Source organism: Coenobita brevimanus, chromosome 14 (assembly GCF_032717465.1).
Source record: "Coenobita brevimanus isolate Jiangsu-jjx chromosome 14, ASM3271746v2, whole genome shotgun sequence".
Taxonomy (NCBI): domain Eukaryota; kingdom Metazoa; phylum Arthropoda; class Malacostraca; order Decapoda; family Coenobitidae; genus Coenobita; species Coenobita brevimanus.
Genome location: NC_136967.1, coordinates 25,671,393 through 25,688,636, shown reverse-complemented (window position 1 = coordinate 25,688,636; position 17,244 = coordinate 25,671,393). Strand labels below are relative to the sequence as shown.

General features: G+C 41.2%; 1 protein-coding gene across 5 annotated transcripts in view; it reads right to left on the bottom strand.

The window, feature by feature from the left end:
- Nucleotides 1-375: 375 nt before the first annotated feature.
- Nucleotides 376-17,244, bottom strand: part of LOC145389558 (calcitonin gene-related peptide type 1 receptor-like) — a 1,052,335-nt gene continuing 1,035,466 nt past the window's right edge. For 2 of the 5 annotated variants that reach the window (XM_080264822.1, XM_080264833.1), the window contains 2 exons: nucleotides 11,924-12,012; nucleotides 712-801 (listed from right to left, as the gene is read on the bottom strand). In XM_080264822.1, coding sequence (XP_080120948.1) covers nucleotides 11,926-12,012 — 87 coding nt within the window. In that variant the 3' untranslated portion in view covers nucleotides 712-801; nucleotides 11,924-11,925. Of the gene's footprint in view, nucleotides 802-2,528; nucleotides 2,596-11,923; nucleotides 12,013-17,244 lie in introns of all 5 variants that reach the window. The other 3 variants (XM_080264831.1, XM_080264828.1, XM_080264825.1) reach the window with 3 other exon arrangements.

Below are 17,244 nucleotides of genomic sequence, written 5' to 3'. Positions count from 1 at the left end.
TCTTGTCTTCTTTTCTTAGTATTCTTTCTCCTTTTTCATTTACCTTCTAGCGATCCTCCTCTTTTTTCGCCCTCACGCTAGCTTTCTTTTTATTTTCTTGTTCTCTAAGTGATTTTTTCTTTTCCCAACATTTTTCTTTTTTCGTTCTCTAATAATCTCTTTCTTCCTCTCTTCTTCCTGACCATCTTATTTCTTTCTCGTCCTCTTGCCTGCCACCTCCACCCTTCTTCTTCAACTCTTCCTGTTTGTTTTTTCTTTTCACCCTCTTCGTCCTCGTCTTACTCGCTTGTCTTCTGTTTTCTCCTTATACCAATTTTCCTTTGACGTCTTTCTTTCTTCCTCCTTCCTTCCCCGTCCATATTCCTAATCCTTCGTTTCCTTTCTCGTCGTCTTTTTACCTCTGCCTCTTTTCTTACCTTCTTTCTCTCGCCTTTTCTAGCCGTTGCCTTCCTTTTTCTGGCCATCTTCTTCCTTCCTCGCCTCTTCCTGTCTCCCTTCCTCCTTTCTCGCCTCTTCCTGTCTCCCTTCCTCCTTTCTCGCCCCTTCCTGTCTCTCTTCTTCCTTTCTCGCCCCTTCCTGTCTCTCTTCTTCCTTTCTCGCCCCTTCCTGTCTCTCTTCTTCCCTTCTAGCCCCTTCCTGTCTATCTTCGTTTCGTGCCCCTTCCTGTCTCTCTTCTTTCATCCTTTCTTCTTCCTCCTCCTCCTCCTCCTCCTCGTCTCACACGTCGTCCCCCTCAATGGCTATGGTCGTCCCGTAGTTGGTCACAGTCGTGTTTCCGTCGGCCATGCTGGTCTTCACGTACTGGTGCGGGAGGAAAAGGGTGAAAGAATTAGAATCCAACATTAAACACAGGGATAAACAAACTCATAGGTGCATGAGTAGAAAATAATGGTTTATAACAAATTGCGTGCGACCAAAATGATAAGATGTTGTAGTGAATATTGTAAGTCTTTTTCTTTTTGATTAATTACTTTTTCTTCAATGACTGGTTCGATAATTACTGACGTGTTGTTAGAAGTCCAGGTAGTTGCTTAATTAGTAAAGGCAAATCATGTCTACTTAACAGAGAAGGCACAGTTTTATCATGTGATTAAATGGGGGAGTGGGTGGGGAGTGGGAAGGGAGTTTCGTGGGGAAAAGTGATTGGTGGTGGTGGTGGTGGTGGTTGTGGTGGTGGGGGTTGTGGAAGTAAAGTCTACTACGGTGGTTGCGGGAGTGAGTTGGTGGGGAAGAGGGATTTGTGGTGGTGGTGGTGGTGTGGAGTGACAGGGGTGGGAAAAGGGTTACGGAAGAAGGTGAGGGAAGCTGTGCGTCAGGTAGGCAGGCTCGTCTCGCTGTTCCTGATCACATCCACTTCAAGTTGATGGATACATTGGGTCGTGGGGCAGATTGTTGTCGGGTGGGAGTGGTGCTGGTCAGTTGGGTAGGTCAGGCGTATGCTTGGTGGTGATACTTGGTTGGTAAAAGGTTTTTGGTTGGGATTCTTTCGGTATGGGGTGAATGGGGGGGGGGATTGTTAAAGAGTACTTTTAATTTGACTCTGGGCAGGCATAAACATTCAAATTCATGCTGAAACAATGCTAACAGCGAGATTTAATGTTGCATAAAGTGAGTTAAGCATTTATTTCCAAGGAAAAATTGGTGCTTCCAAAACAGTGACCTCCCTAGTGCTTGGATGGTGAGGGTTTTATAAGGTGTTAACTAGAAATGTATACTTTTGGGCAGGGTTGCGCTATAAGAAAAATTTCTTTTGCAGACGACTGCAAGTCAAGCAAAATTATGGTAATCATTTATTGGCGCTAAAACTACTGTTTGACATGACTTTATAAGGAACATTTAACTTTTACTTTACATCCATTAACCATCCTAACCGTTTTTTTAGTCTTAGGTTTATTGTTATGAATTACGATCATGCCATTTATAAAACACAGTTACTGGAAGACTTCAATGACTGTACAATCGCACCAAACAAAACACTGCATATCCAATACTGTTTAAGCTACTTTTATGGTACACCAAGTTTCACTTATATATAAAGTTATCTTGACCAATATCTACTGACAGCAAACTTGCAGAATTTTTTATAATCCCTTTTGGTAATAATTAGGAAATTTTGCAGCACTCAACATGATTTCATTTCACACAGGCAGTGACTTGTAGCCTGCCTGCCTGCCTGCATCTTTCCTAACCGTGCTTACACAGAAAGGCGCCGTGCTGGGCCAACACACGTGCATGGGTTCCGAGGGGCACGAGGGATATTAACTCAAAAGAACTCACGCAGAGAGGGAGGAAAAAGATAAATGTATCTCAAACAAGTATGTATATAAGCACCATGAATTTTAGGACCACGTATCTTTCAATCTGGGAGACATGTTTTTAGTTACTAAGTTAATGTTGAAGTATGACTATCGACGGCATAAGGATAATTAAAGAAGACATTCCTCTGCGTTTATTCCATTGGCTAATAGCTCCACATGCACCTCTCTCGAGCTCACCATATTTACCGGACCAAACTACAACAGGCCTACCTTTTGCCTTTTTTTAATTTTGTGACGCGGTAGGACCTAGACTAGGCTGTCCATTTATCGTGTCCATCTAGAGTGGTGAGTGAGGCATGCAAGAACGAGAAAAGAGAGGAGGTTGTAGTCTAGAGGCGTGACCCACTATGGAAGGACCCACAGGAAAGAGAAGCTAAAAAGTTCCAACAACATCAACAATGAAACTAGGAGGACTAAGATCTGTACAGAGAGTGGAAAGAAAAGGGGATTTTTTTTTTTTTTTTTTTGGGGGGGAGGGGGAGATAATTACATGTAAAACAAAAGGGAAAGCGAGAGAATAGGATTTAGAAGGAAAGGTCAGCGTATGTACAGTACATGATAAAGCATCTTTAAGTTGTTGTACAATGAATATGAAAACAAAGACATGAAAGGTAATATGGAAGTTTATCATATATACAAAACATAGGTACTTGGACAATTTAATACTGGAAAGGAAGTCGTTTGGTGGGAAAGTGGGGGATCTGAGGAAGAGGAAAAAGATTAAAAAGGAGGGGCAAGGTGGGGAGAGGAGAGGACAGGTGGAAGGGTGATTAGGCAATGTTCTGATTCAGAGACAGTTATGGTGTTGAGGGAAGAGGGGGAACAGGTCGGAACATCGAGGATCGGGTAGATATTAACTGGACGAGGACGTTAAGTCACATTCAGTTGGTAGATTTAGAGCGATGGAAATGTAAGCAGGAAGCACAGGCAAAGGAAGGAAGCACAAGATCTGTTCAGCTCTATGCCACACACTATGTCTAAGATAAGTTAGGTTCTGAAGGTTAAAACACAAAAACGATGAGGAACTCCGCACAGGCAACGACAGATGAGAATATTTAGTGTAAGAATATGAGCTTATAGAAAAGATAAGAAAGCAAGAAACTGAAGAATATGAAAAGGACACTGAAAAACTAGTCCCACAACACTAAACTTGGAGGAATGTTGACAACGACCAGTGTTAAACATACACAAATGTTGTCTGTCTTTTTTACCTTGAGATCATCGGGATAACTAAACATGACAAAAAAGAAATCATATGAAATAATACATCCTAATAGCTCTCCACACGTGGCTCAGTAATACAGAAATTACAGTAAGTTTCGAAATGCATAGCTTCTGCGCCGTATACTATATTTTGTGACTGTACTTGCCACTCTTTAGTATGTGCAGCTATCCGTCAAAGGTCATTACTATCTTCACCTGAGGATGTACACTGTATTTTTGGTGGACCCTCCCATGGGCCGCATAGAAACGCAAATGTCACTGAGTTACTGAGTGACAGAGGTTCCAAATATTTTGTCAGCCGGCCATGCACGAAACAACACACACCAGCCTGTGTTGTCATACTGTGGGATTCTCACTATCTCTCTCAAGATAGCCCTTTGCAGCCTTCTAAGATCTTCCTGATCATACTGTATTTTGCATATGTGTTAAAAAAAAAAAAAAAGACGACTAAATTAAACACTTTGTAATGCTTCACAACCCCCCACCCTCAACTCACAAGACAGAGGTGCTGCGCTGTTTGCAGGCAGTGTTTCCAACACAGTGAGCAACCTGCTCAACTGAGCTACTTTTGTAAAGCTGGCCGTGACCTAAAAATATGCTGCTGCTACTAGCCTCTTTTTGGGCTGCTTTTGCAAGGACCACAGCCCAAGTAATTAATTTTTATTATTTAGGAAACAAGGGCTCTCCCCATAATGCCTCACCCTTTTTTTATTGTGAAATCTCTGTTATTTAGTGGCTATTTAAACATCTGTGAAATGAAGATTATCGTATATCATTGGTTTAAGCATGAATCGTATCTCATTTATTAATAAAAGTAAGTAGAACCCATCTTCAAAATCTGTATCTTTCTTTTACGTTCTAGCATTATACTGCACTTATTCTGAATTTGGACCTTTAAAAATCTGAGGACTCATAGACATACAAAGGTCTAAGAAAACCTTAAGATAGTGTAGATATATTCAGGTGTATTTCTACTGTCAGTGGGGTGATTGAACAAAAGATCTTAACAGAATATATGTTTGGAATACTTTTAAAGTATATATACGAGTACTTTTAAAATTTTCAAGCGCCGTCTGCTGTTAGTCAACACTGTCTGTTGCAAGGTGAAGGAAATCAATGGGGCCTGGTAGGCATGAGGAGAGATTGTGCTTGCTCCTCGTCCTTCCCATCCTTCTCCCCTCATTCCCTCTTCCCTTTGGTGCCATGTGTGCAACTGGTATACGTATTCATAAATTTAGTCGTGTTTTTTACGGGTTCGGCAACAAACAGTATGGCTGTTCTAGTAGTTTGAATAACTCCGGATTATTTAACTCATTTTAAGGAAACCACCCTCAGTTTGAAGGATTAGATACATTTACCATTAGATACAGTCTCTACTAATCCTTTATTATTTCAATCCTTGTTAACAGAAAGATCACGTCCAAGAAATCAATTTTGCAAAACTGAAATTACAAAATTCCACTGCGTCAAAGGAGTGGCTCATGCAGTATTAAGCCAGTATACAGTCCTGTCTCACTCTTCCAGGAATTCATAATGGAAATTTGAACAAAATTATGGGACTGGTGTCTGCAGATCTTAGAATGTCGTCGGAAATGGAGGGATGTAAACATTATCTAACAAACTTTAAGGGGAAGAACTGCATCGGTGTAAGATTTGGTGAATCTTGGGATCAAGATCTTTTACAGGCACCCTGTAATTTTTAAAGTTCCTTTCCTTTAACCTTGGATGGATGAGAGGAAAAGGTAATCAAAATATCCCTTTTGTCGCAGTGTAAGAAGTTCTTGTTTCATTTTCCAGCTTCATAGAACTAATCGCAGGAAAAAAGATTAAAGACTACTTTGATTACGATGTGGCCGATAAAAAAGAACTTTTTAAGTTGTTACAGATAATATTGGTTTCATTCAGCTCCAACATACTTTCTATGGCCAGAAAGTTGACACATTCTCTCATTAGAATGACGTATTGTTAGAGTTTATTCTCGCTGCCCCAGACGATTTCATTCAGCATTGAAAAGATCCGTCACATTCTAAAGGACAAGGAAATTTGCATCTAACCCCTCAATCGAAAAGTTTCCCCTCAGCTGCATAAAATAATCAGGCAGCAGCAAGAACAGATCAGTAATGGCGTCCTCGGGCTAGTGGGGTTAAGGAGCATTGCAAGAATAATGGATCGAATTATAAAATGGAACGAGGAAATTGAAGCGCGGTGTCGGCACCGAGAACGAGGAAATGAAACTGAAGGCAGGGGAAAACAAGTAAAAGGGACAACGAAGGAAATTAACGCCGGCTCTGGGGGACAAAAAGACAGTGAGATATTAAAGGGAATCTCCTCACACCTTACCAGTAGTTCCCTTGTTGTTAGTTCCTTGCCTGAATAGTGTCTGCGAGTTTATACTCCCTCAACACGATAGTTTTTCTTTTTATTACCCTCTACCTGACGAAGTCAGAGAAGAGTAATGTTATCACTGGGATGAACAAGATAGGTGGCGTGGAGATTTTCGTTTCCGGGGCATATCTCAGAAAGTATTAACTACAGATTCATGGAATTTCACATAGTTATGTGTCTTATAGTGAACTGATGCCTTTTGATTGGTAGAATGCTGTGTTTTAAGTTTTTTTTTTTTTCTTTAAAAAAACTTCTCGGAGATTCCGATGTGACCCGCGTAAGGAATCTGAAGTCAATTTTCAGAAAGTATTCATTATTGAGTCACGAAATTTCACATAGCTATGTGTCTTATAGGGCACTGGTGCCTTTTAATAAGTAGAATCCTGAATGCTATTTCTTGAGTTAAAAAAAAAAAAAAAGTTTTTACTCAAAGATTTCAGTGTGACCTGTTGTCACTGTGTTATTCAAAAGGGTGGGGGTGAGGGCCGTTACGCGCTTGGTTAGATGTGCAGGAAGGTGGGTTATGTGCTTGGTCAGATGCAGGGTTGCATCAGTGTAGCGCTGCCTGTGTTTTTGTTCTTACTATTTTTGAGCGATTTTATATGACTCAGGAGAAACTTTTGAATCCGGTGGTATTTGATGTGTATAGCCTTCACCAGTTCTTTATTACTACGATACTGTCTTCAGCTGAATATAATCGTCATGAAGTGGCAGAAAAAAAAATAAAAAACATTACTCTTGGACTGAAGAGGTTAAACTTGGACTACAGCTTTACACACACACACACACACACATTTATATATATATATATATATATATATATATATATATATATATATATATATATATATATATATATATATATATATAGTGTTTCTTTTTTTAAAGGCTCCAACATGCTTGCATGTGTCGGCCTTGATCACCTAATGGCGGCTCTCCACGCTGCACGATCCATTGCAGCCTCCCTGTTCAGTCCCTTAACCCTAAGGTCACACTTAATGACCTCGTCCCATGTCTTTCTAGGTCTACCCCTCATAACCCCACCCCCAATATTAACACTTCTCACCTTCCTCACCCAATTATCATCCCCCATCCTCTCCACATGTCCAAACCACCTCAATCTACCTCTCCTCATCACAACACCAATACACTCCAGTCCCATCCTACCTCTCAACTCTTCCATTGTAAACCCAGCCCCTCCAGGCCTTGGACGCAGGGACGCACTGCACATCCACCTAATCATTGTCATTTCTGTACGTCTGAGCCGGAGAATATCTTCCTCCTTCACTGCCCAGGTCTCACTGCCATACAGCATTACACTCCTAACACATGCTGCATACAAAGACCCCTTAGCACGTAGGGAGAGCCCTCTCCATGTCAGGAGAGGCAAGAGCTCCCTGAACTTATTCCAACCACTTCTCACCCTAGCCACAGAGCTAGCTCCAGCCTCACCTCCAGCACACAACCTGTCTCCCAAATAACAAAACTCTTCCACACACTCAAGAGATTCACCAGCAAGTTCAATCCTTTCACGTCTGACAATCTCCACCTGCTCACCCCGGCACGCCGTACACATAAAATCAGCATTATCTCGCAGTCTACCTCTGATACCACTACATCTCTTATGCACCCATTTATCACACACACCGCATAAGATGGAATTACTTCCCACGCCCTTGTGGCATACTGCACATGGCCACTCTCCCTCGTCTTTGACAGTACCGCCACCAACCCTAGATATCATCACTTTTGTTTTATCTGCATTTACCCTTAAACCCTTTTGCCCCATACCATCTCTCCACTTCCTAAACCTTTCCTCCGCCTCCCTTTCATTCTCTGCAATCAACACCAATTCATCAGCATACAACAACTCCCACGGGAGTCCGTTTCTAAAGTCACGTGAAAGGGCTTCAAGTACCATGATAAACAACATGGGACTCAAGACTGACCCCTGATGCACACCAACATTCACGGAAAACTCATCACTCAAATCTCCATTCACTCTCACCTGGGTATGAGCACCCACATACATGGCCATAACCACCCTAACCAGCCACTCCTCCAAGCCAAGCTTTCTCATTGCCCACTTCACCACCTCTCTAGGGACTCTGTCAAAGGCCTTTTCCAAATCAACAAAAACAAAATAAAGATCCCTTCTCCTACCAATATATTTTTCCTGAAGTTGTCGAACAATGAATATGGCATCAGTGGTCCCCCTACCTGGCATAAACCCAAACTGCATCTCATCAATATTCACTCTTTCTTTAATCATACCTTCTAAAACTCTCTCCATTACCTTCATTATCTGATCTAAAAGCTTTATACCTCTATAATTTCCTCTTTCCAGGGCATCACCCTTCCCTTTATACACATTTACAATTACACTCTTCAGCCAATCATCTGGGACAACACACTCATAAATAATCCTATTTATCAGGTCAGTGACTAAACTCACCCCTATATCGCCTGAGGCCTTCAACATTTCGGCAGTCAACCCAGACACACCTGCTGCCTTCCCCACCCTCATCCTGCCTATTGCCTCACTCACAGTAGCAGTATCAATCAAAGGCCAAGGGCCAGACACTGGATCTGCTGGCTCCAAACCTTCCCTGTCCCAGTCAAACTCCTCATTTAACAACCGGTTATAATGCTCTCTCCATGCATCTTTAATATCCTCACTGTTCACCACTACCCTTCCTTCATCATTCTTCACACACTGCTCACCTATGATATCCCGATTATCCCTCTTCACCTGACCTGCCACCCTAAATATATTTTTCCTTTCCCCATGATTTAGGTTATCAAGTAATTGTCTCTGTGACTCAGACTTTGCCCTGTATACCTCTCTTCTAGCCCTACGGTTGGGAGCCAAATATTCCTCTTTGCTACCACCCTTCTTCCATTCCCGGAAAAGCCTTCTTTTCTCCTTAATTGCAGCTTCTACACCCTCATCCCACCACCAAGTTACTTTATGTCTTGGTGGTCCTCTTGTCCAGCCGCATGTTACATCAGTAACTCTCAAGAAATTGTTCTTGAGGGCTCTGTACTGTTCATTAACGCCTCTGTCTACAGCTCCCTGTTCAGCCACCACTCTCCTCAACTCGCTATAGAAGGCATCCCCTACTACTTGGTTTTTCAGCTTCCATATTTTCCTCCTAGGTACATAAGTCCTCTTTTCATCACTTGTTCTTTAAGCACCATATCACAAATCAATAGTTTGTGCTGCTGCACACACTCCTCACTTCCTATAACTTTAACATTCCTTACCAACCTTCTATTGGCCCTCCTAACCAGAAAATAATCTATCTGACTGCTATTTCCCCCAGACTCATACGTAATTAACCTACTGTCTCTTTTCCTAAAATATGTGTTGCACACAATCATGTCCGTTGCCTCCCCAAACTCGAGTATCCTTTCCCCTTCTGCATTCCTTATACCATACGCACATCCCCCATGCATTCCTTCATAACCTTGTGCTGCTTCACCTACATGACCATTTAAGTCCCCTCCCAAAATCACTATCTCATCATCCAGCATACCACCCACGACACGTATTAAATCATCCCAAAATCTATCTTTCTCTGATTCATCCAATCCTGCCTGTGGAGCATATGCCGATATAATCGCAGCTATCTTTCTTCCCAGCAGAATTTTCACTACCAATATCCTATCGCTTACTCTCAAAACATTCATAACATATTCCACCCATTTCTCTGCAACCATCACACCAACACCTCCATATCCGTCTGTCCCCCCCCTGCCAAAACAACTTATAGCAACAGTCCTTCCCAACAATCTTTCTGGCTGATCCACCCCTGTACCGGACTTCCTGCAAACACGCCACATCCACCCACCTCCTACTGAATGCCTCAACGACTTCCCCTGCTCTTCCCTTCAAACTTCCCACATTCCATGAACCCACCCTCATCCCCATGGGTGATTTACTGTCCTCAGGCTTGCTTTGAAACTTATTTTGTTTTGTCATCTTCAGTATTAATAAAGGGGGACAGACACAGCACAGGTCCCACTCACTGCACAGTCCCAGGTCCAGGCAATGGATCTGGGACCCCTAGCCCATATATATATATATATATATATATATATATATATATATATATATATATATATATATATATATATATATATATATAATTTGCAGCTTCGAACCTGCCATTTCAATCCAAGGCGAAATCCTAAAAATAAAATAAAATAATTTCTTCTACGTCTCACATCGTATTTTTCCGCCTTCAACCAGTGTAATGATTAATGAATGCCTCACATGTCACTGAAAAAAATATTATTTATATATCGTCGCTCTCCTGTAAAAACTTAGTTGAGACGCATTTGAAAAGGACTAGTAGTTATAATTCTTCCATACTTGCTGAAAGGCAGTATTACACCACTTGTATCGGCCCCGAATGAATTAACTCAAGCACAAGAGTTCACACGAGGAATCCTTTTTACTGTTGTGGATAACTGGATGGTCTTGATATATTTCTGTAAATCTTATACTTTCTTCTTGAGACAATGTTCCAAATGACTTTCTTTTACCCTTTGAGAGTACTCACGGTCAGATCATCAAAACTTGAATAGCGAAAGGAAAGGCAAGTCCCTAATTTTTGATGATTTTTTTTTTTTTTTTTTTAAGGCCCTGATCACAAAAGAAAATTAATGGTTTCTCTACATCGTACATGACTGCATTGTATTGTGGGATGCAGGCATTTTATATCTTATCAATATAGGCATCCCATAAGTGACGTCAAACGAGGCTTCCTTTTAATTTCGCAACCTGATGTTGAAGAAAGTGGTCATGGGTTGTGTTAATTCGTGTGACTGCTTTTGTCTTCTCTTAAATTTTGTTCCTTTATATTTCATGCTGTACCTGCCTATCATGTCATGATCTGAACCTGTTACCTTACTCTCTTCTCTCATTCCCTCCCTGCTCATCTTTATTTTCCTACCTTCTTACCTGTGTTTTCTCATTCCTCTTTTAGCTGCCTCTTACTCTACATAAATGCTACCTTTTCTCCTTACTCCTCCCATCATTTCCCTCTCTCTCCTCTCTTGTGCTGTCTCCTACCCATCCTTCCACATACTACCTTCTTGCCCTTCCTGACTCGCTACCTCCTCCTTTGTGCTATCTTCCATCCTTCCTTCAATCTGTTTGATATCTTACACCCACAGTTCTGCCATGTGCTGTCTCTCTCTCTCCCTGCCTGATCTGTCATCCTCTCTGCCCAGTCTGTCACCTTCCCTGCATGTATCCCGTTTCCTTTAATTTTCTCTCTCCCTTTCCCCCTTTATACCTCCCACTTTCCCTGTTGTATCTCCTCCCTTCTCTGTCATCTCACCCTCACTTTGTGTTCCCTCCGTCCCTCCCTCCCTGTTATATCTATCTCCCTGCCTTTGTTTCGTCTCTCTCCCTGACTGCTCAGTCTATTCCTCTGCCATCATTCTTCCATATCCATCTGTCATTTTTCCCTCTTGTCTCTCAGTACAACTACTCATCTTTTTCACTTATGCTTTCTCCCTTCCTGATAATTGTTACCTCTCTCTCTCTCTCTCTCTCTCTCTCTCCTTCTCATCCTCTTTCCCTCTCTTACTATTCTCTCTCCCTCCCTCTCTGTGTTCCCTTACCTTCATTGTTTTGTAGTCCTTTCTTATTCTTATCCTTCCGCCCTACCCTGCTTTGGTTCCATTCTCTCATGTCATCTCTGTCTTCCTTCCCTTCCCCCCTACTCCATCTCGCCGTCCCTCTGTGTTATTCCTCTTCCCTTCCTATAACCTCTCTCTCCCTCGCTCTCTTTTGTCTATCCCTCCCTCCCTATTATCTCTCCCTCCCTGCATGCTATCTCCACCTACATGCTTACTTCATCTCTCTCCCGCCCTATCTGTTTTATCTCTCTTCCCGGCTATTCTATCTCCCTCCCTCCCCATTCTCTCATTCTCCCTCTCTCTTACTCTCTCTCTCACTTCCCCTCCCCGCCCTCACCTACCTTCAGTGTGTGTTCATGGTCACGCAAGCCCCCACCTCGTCGTGTTCTCTTGTACAAGACATGGCTGCGTCCCGGGAACCTGATATTTCCTGTTGTTGTATAATCAGGGCATTATTTAAACATGTATCAAGGCACAGACAGATGTGTATGTGTGTTAGTGGGTTAACTCTCTCACGGCCCATGATTTTATTTAGCTGAGTCTCAAAGGAGCCTGAGAGTTTTAATATGATTACCATAAATCCTCTCATGGTCAGGACAACTCTAGAATTCTGCTTCAGATACGTCAGGTAATTCAATCAGTTGAGAGTGAGTCACATGAGCCTGAGAGTGTTAATAACCCTTTGGCTGCGAATGAACTAATTTACATTTTATTCCGGCTAAGGTCTGGAGATTTGACTGTGCCCAAGATAACTCAAAAGAAAAAAAAAAAAAAAGAGAGAGAGAGAGAGAGAGAGAGAGAAACAAAAATTTAGGAACTGACGGGATTTACGTTGTGGGCGAGAACACAGTTTACGAAGGATGATTTTTTCAGCTCCTAGAATGTCACTGCAGCCAAAGAGTTGACTAGTTACGGGATTATTTAAGTCGGGTTATTTATACAACAAGGAGGCGTCAACTTACTTTTCAGCTAAGGGAGATTATGGTATTATGATATTCAAGAAGTCATAGCAGGCTTTATAGCACATTTTCATGAGAGACTCATCTTGTATATTACACTTTAGTGCTCTCTTGATTATTATTTTTGGTTGGTCCTAGTTTACGTCAGATCGGATCAACATCGTACATGAGAATATTGTGGTGTTATATGTAAAATAAATTGCTCAGGAATATACGCTAGAGAGTCTCCTAAAACCTGCGGGAATACAGACCCGACTCCGCACGGTTAATGGTTTACAGCGATGTCGACAGCGTTGTTAGTACGGCAGCGATGTATCGTGAGTTACAGTGCGGCAGGTGTGGAAGACACACATTCATCGAAGAGAAATTATCGCAAAAGCTACACTGTGACAGTGTGGCTGGTACAGAGTCAACTTACAGTAAAAGTCGTAGTGACGAAACTGCACAGATACTGAGAGATGAGGGGTGGGAAATAAATATATGACGGGGGAGAAGGAGGTCTTGTCAGAGGAAGACATACGACAGGCTAGGAGAAAAAAAAAATACAGAATGAATCAGAGACTTGCTCTTGAATCAAATGACGTGATCTGTTAATGTTCTTCTTGCGTCCAGACTTTGATCCATATTAGGAGAGACATTTTGTTGTGAATGGGTTACTGAGAGCCATATAACCCCACTCCCACACCACTTTCTTCCCTAAGATGAAAAAATTCATCCAGAGGCAGCAAAACTGGCAAAGCCTATTCTATCTCATCGGAGAAGGGAAGACCCTAAAGCTTTTGAATGTTGGCAGATGATTAGCTGTCTGAGTGCATTCGTTAGTGACGATGCATTTTAAACAATTTTTATTGTAAGAGTTACAATAACTTTTGACGAAAAAATTCCTAAAATAAGTTATATACATCGTTTTTTGCACAGATTCAGTTTAAAACGAGACCTTACAAAGTCTATCAGGAGGCCTGCATACAGTACATGTGAAATTTTCAATTCTCTTGTCACATCAACATAATGTCCCAAAAATGACGTATAATTTACCCTAATTTGTCTAAAAATGGGGAAAAAATCAAGGAACTCGTAAAACTTTGTCTAAAAATGTTGGTTTGGCAGGAGACTGAAAATTTCATCAGAATGTAGGCCATCTGATAGACTTTCTACTGACTTGTTTTTAAAGTAATCGATGCAAATAGCATTACATATACTTTATCTGAGCAAACTTACCGTCAGAAAAGGTTATTGTAACACTTGTAATAAAAATTATCTAAAATACATCGTTACTAATGAATGCACTCGGACACCTACTCAGCTGCCAGCTTTCAAAAGCTTAAGGCTCATTTCATCTGAGACGAAATCGAATAGGCTATAATTAAGAATACGTCATCGGACCGAAGAGGCTAAAATGAAAACAGAAAGCATGAGGAGTAAAGAAGTGAGGATGCAACAGATCAGAGAGCCAGACACTGGAAGACAAAATAATGTGTAAGACAGGGTCTAGAAGAAAACAGGTGAACAATGTGACAGAAGCTAGAAGGTAAAGTTTATGAAGAATACGAAGGCTGGAGGACAGAACGTACGAGTGTAGAGAAACAACTAAGAGACTAGAAGACAAGAATACGGCAATCTACAGAAAAAAGTCTAAAAGACAAACAGTACGACAGAATGCTAAATGGAAAAAGGCTGATAACACGAGACACGACGGCCAACCTACGATCCTACGATATATATATATATATATATATATATATACCAACTATAGAAAGAAAGAAGTACGAAAGTTAACTACGACGGTGAGACAGAACTTGGCGAGAGAGACAGTCGTTTTCTCGTTGAACTTAGTCGGTTTTCAAGCACAATTTCTTAGCAGTTCATCTCCGTGTATGGCAGTAAAATATTCCCTTGTATGATATTTATCTAGTCTGTGCTGATAATTAAGACATATAAATAACATACAAGAAAATAAAAATGGTCCGTTCACAAAATAAATCGCTAAGGAAAAGGTGCTAGCAGGCCTCTAAATTCCGACAAAAATACGACTTACAGACTGCAACTTTGTGTCCAGGAACCAAAAGGACTAAAAGGCGGGTTACCCAAGAGGAGGCTGAGGGTAGGGCTGGAACGGGGGGGCTGAACAGCAGAAACTGAGCTGAGCACCATAGAACCAAGTCGGGGGTTGCATTTTTCGGCTGTAAGAGAGGTGAGAGAGACATGGGGGACGGGTGCTGTAAGAGGGGCTCGTGTGGTAGTCAACACTGATGGCAGAAGATGTTTAACCCTTACATGACGATGACGCCTCCTTATATCTTACTCTTGCAACTACTAGACACCATACTTATCTTAGGGCAGTGCCCTACTAGTGAAAAAAAAAGAAGACTAAACTGACAACAATCGTCTAGAGACTGCAAGGATACAATAAACAAGACGTCATCTTACTGAATGTTTTAGTCCTTTCAACATGATGACGATCTTAGTTTATTCTTGCTGCCTCTGAATGATGTTACTCAGCTTTGGAAAGATCAATCTAATTAAAAAAAAAAAGATTGAATATTATGTCTAGTGTTCCCTGTTTCAAAAGCCTCTCTTACGTTGAATAAACTCATGCAGTGGCAGCAAAAATGAACTAAAATGACGTCATCGTGACTGAGGGTTTGAGGAAAAGGAGCGGGATATCATTTCTCAACGGGATCTGTGATGAGGGAGAGGGAGGGAAGTGCAGGGGATATCAGTTATGTTGAGATTTAACACCGGAGAGGTAAGGCGAGAATGAGAGTCACTTCACAAGAGGTATATGAAGGAGAAAGAGGGAAGAGGGTGCAAAGGGTATATATTAGTGTTGAGAAAAAAAAAAAGAAGTAGAGAATGTAGAAGGTCACTTCAGGCCAGGAACTGAGATGAGAGAGAGAGAGAGAGAGAGTATAGCTGATATCAGTTCACATCATGAATTAAAATTTGACAGAGGGAGGGAACTGGAGGGGTAAACTTCATGTCTGGAATTAAGATAAGTGTTAGGAGAGGGAGCACTAGGGATAAAAGAAATTGGACTTGAGTTATATCCTCCATATCAACAATACTGAAGAACCTAAAGTGATTTTTTCGCGTATGTGTGTCTCGTTGAAAGGGTTAAGAGGTGTAGAGACGACGGAAGGTAGAGGGAATCTGGTATGAGAGATCTGTTGCTTCCATGCCTTTTCATGAAGCGCGATGAGGATGGGAGGAATTCAGGAAAGGGAAAGAAATCAAGGGTAATATTGGATGCTCTTTGGAGTCCTCGATGTGTTAAGGATAGGAAAGGGATGGAAAGTGTTGGGACGCTGTGAAATGGTTTGATCAACAGATCTGCAGCATTTATTTATCGAAAAGGAACAAAACATATTAACGAAAGGCTTAATATAATTAGTTAGGATGAAGATACCGAAGAACGTTCATATCTACAGTATAACAATACTACCAAGCGGCTGGATGTCAAGAAGTCAAGAAGAAACTACTACTGCACACGACATTCACTTTCAAAAACTCATGGGAGAGAAGGGGAAGTGAGAGAAAGGGTGCGAAGAACTTGATCAATCTTACATTTCGAAGGCTTAGGATGGAAGTGTTGGAGGTGAAGGGAAAGGTATGAATAGCTGTGACACCCTTACGAGTACTGCACACATAAGATAAAGGGAAGAAAGAATGAAAATAAAAGGGAGTAAAAGGAATGGTTTTGATAACTGCAGCGACCTTACATTCTGAAGACAAAATGGAAGCAAGGTAGGCTAAGGATAATGGAGGAAAGGCTTAAGTATGTATAGCAACCTTATGTTTTGAACGCTTATGGTTGAAGGAAGGAAGAGCATACAGTGAAGGGAAAAATCTTAACAGCTGTAGCAGCCTTACATTTGGGATACAAGAGTTAGAAGGAAAAAAGGTTAAGAAGAAAAATGCTTGGATAGCATTTGAAGAACTGGTGTGAACGGAAGGATGGCATCAGGAAGAAGAAAGAGGTAACAGTTGGTCTGGGAGGGACATCACATCCCTGTCAGCTGAGTTCAGTGAAGAAATGAAAGAAAGGCATTTAAGACGGCTGAGTTAAGTTAGTATATACTAAAGCATATAGTAAGCACATCCTCTGCACAGGAAGCCCCGCCTGGCCTCATGAGAGTAAATAACAACGGGACATGGACGAAACAAAGGCAGATGACCAGGCAGGTTGACAGCAATAAAACATATACCTTATAAATCACACACGCTAGGAACCAGATGATCATCCTGCATTTTCACACACAACACACACAGCACAAGACAGTGCCCCTTCCTGGTGAATGTTTTTGGCGTATCAGATAGAGCCAGGATTCCGGGGGCTTGAATGGTGAGCGAATGGAAGCGTGGCCCATTGCATTAGGCAAATTTGGGCTGTCTGGACATTACTACTCCTCACCCTGCCCTAAGGTGAGAAAGGAGGTACGGATGATGATGATGATGATGATAATAATAATAATAATAATAATAATAATAATAATAAATAATAATAATAATAATAATAATTATAATACCTAATAATAATAATAATGTTAATAATAATAATAATAATAATATAAATAATAATAAAAATAATAATTTTTCTTGTCACGATTATCGCTTATGTGTCTATGTATACTGTAGGTGTGTATAGTTTAATGAATGTACGTGTTGTTTTTGCTTCATTCAGATTTTGCACAATGTGTAATTCC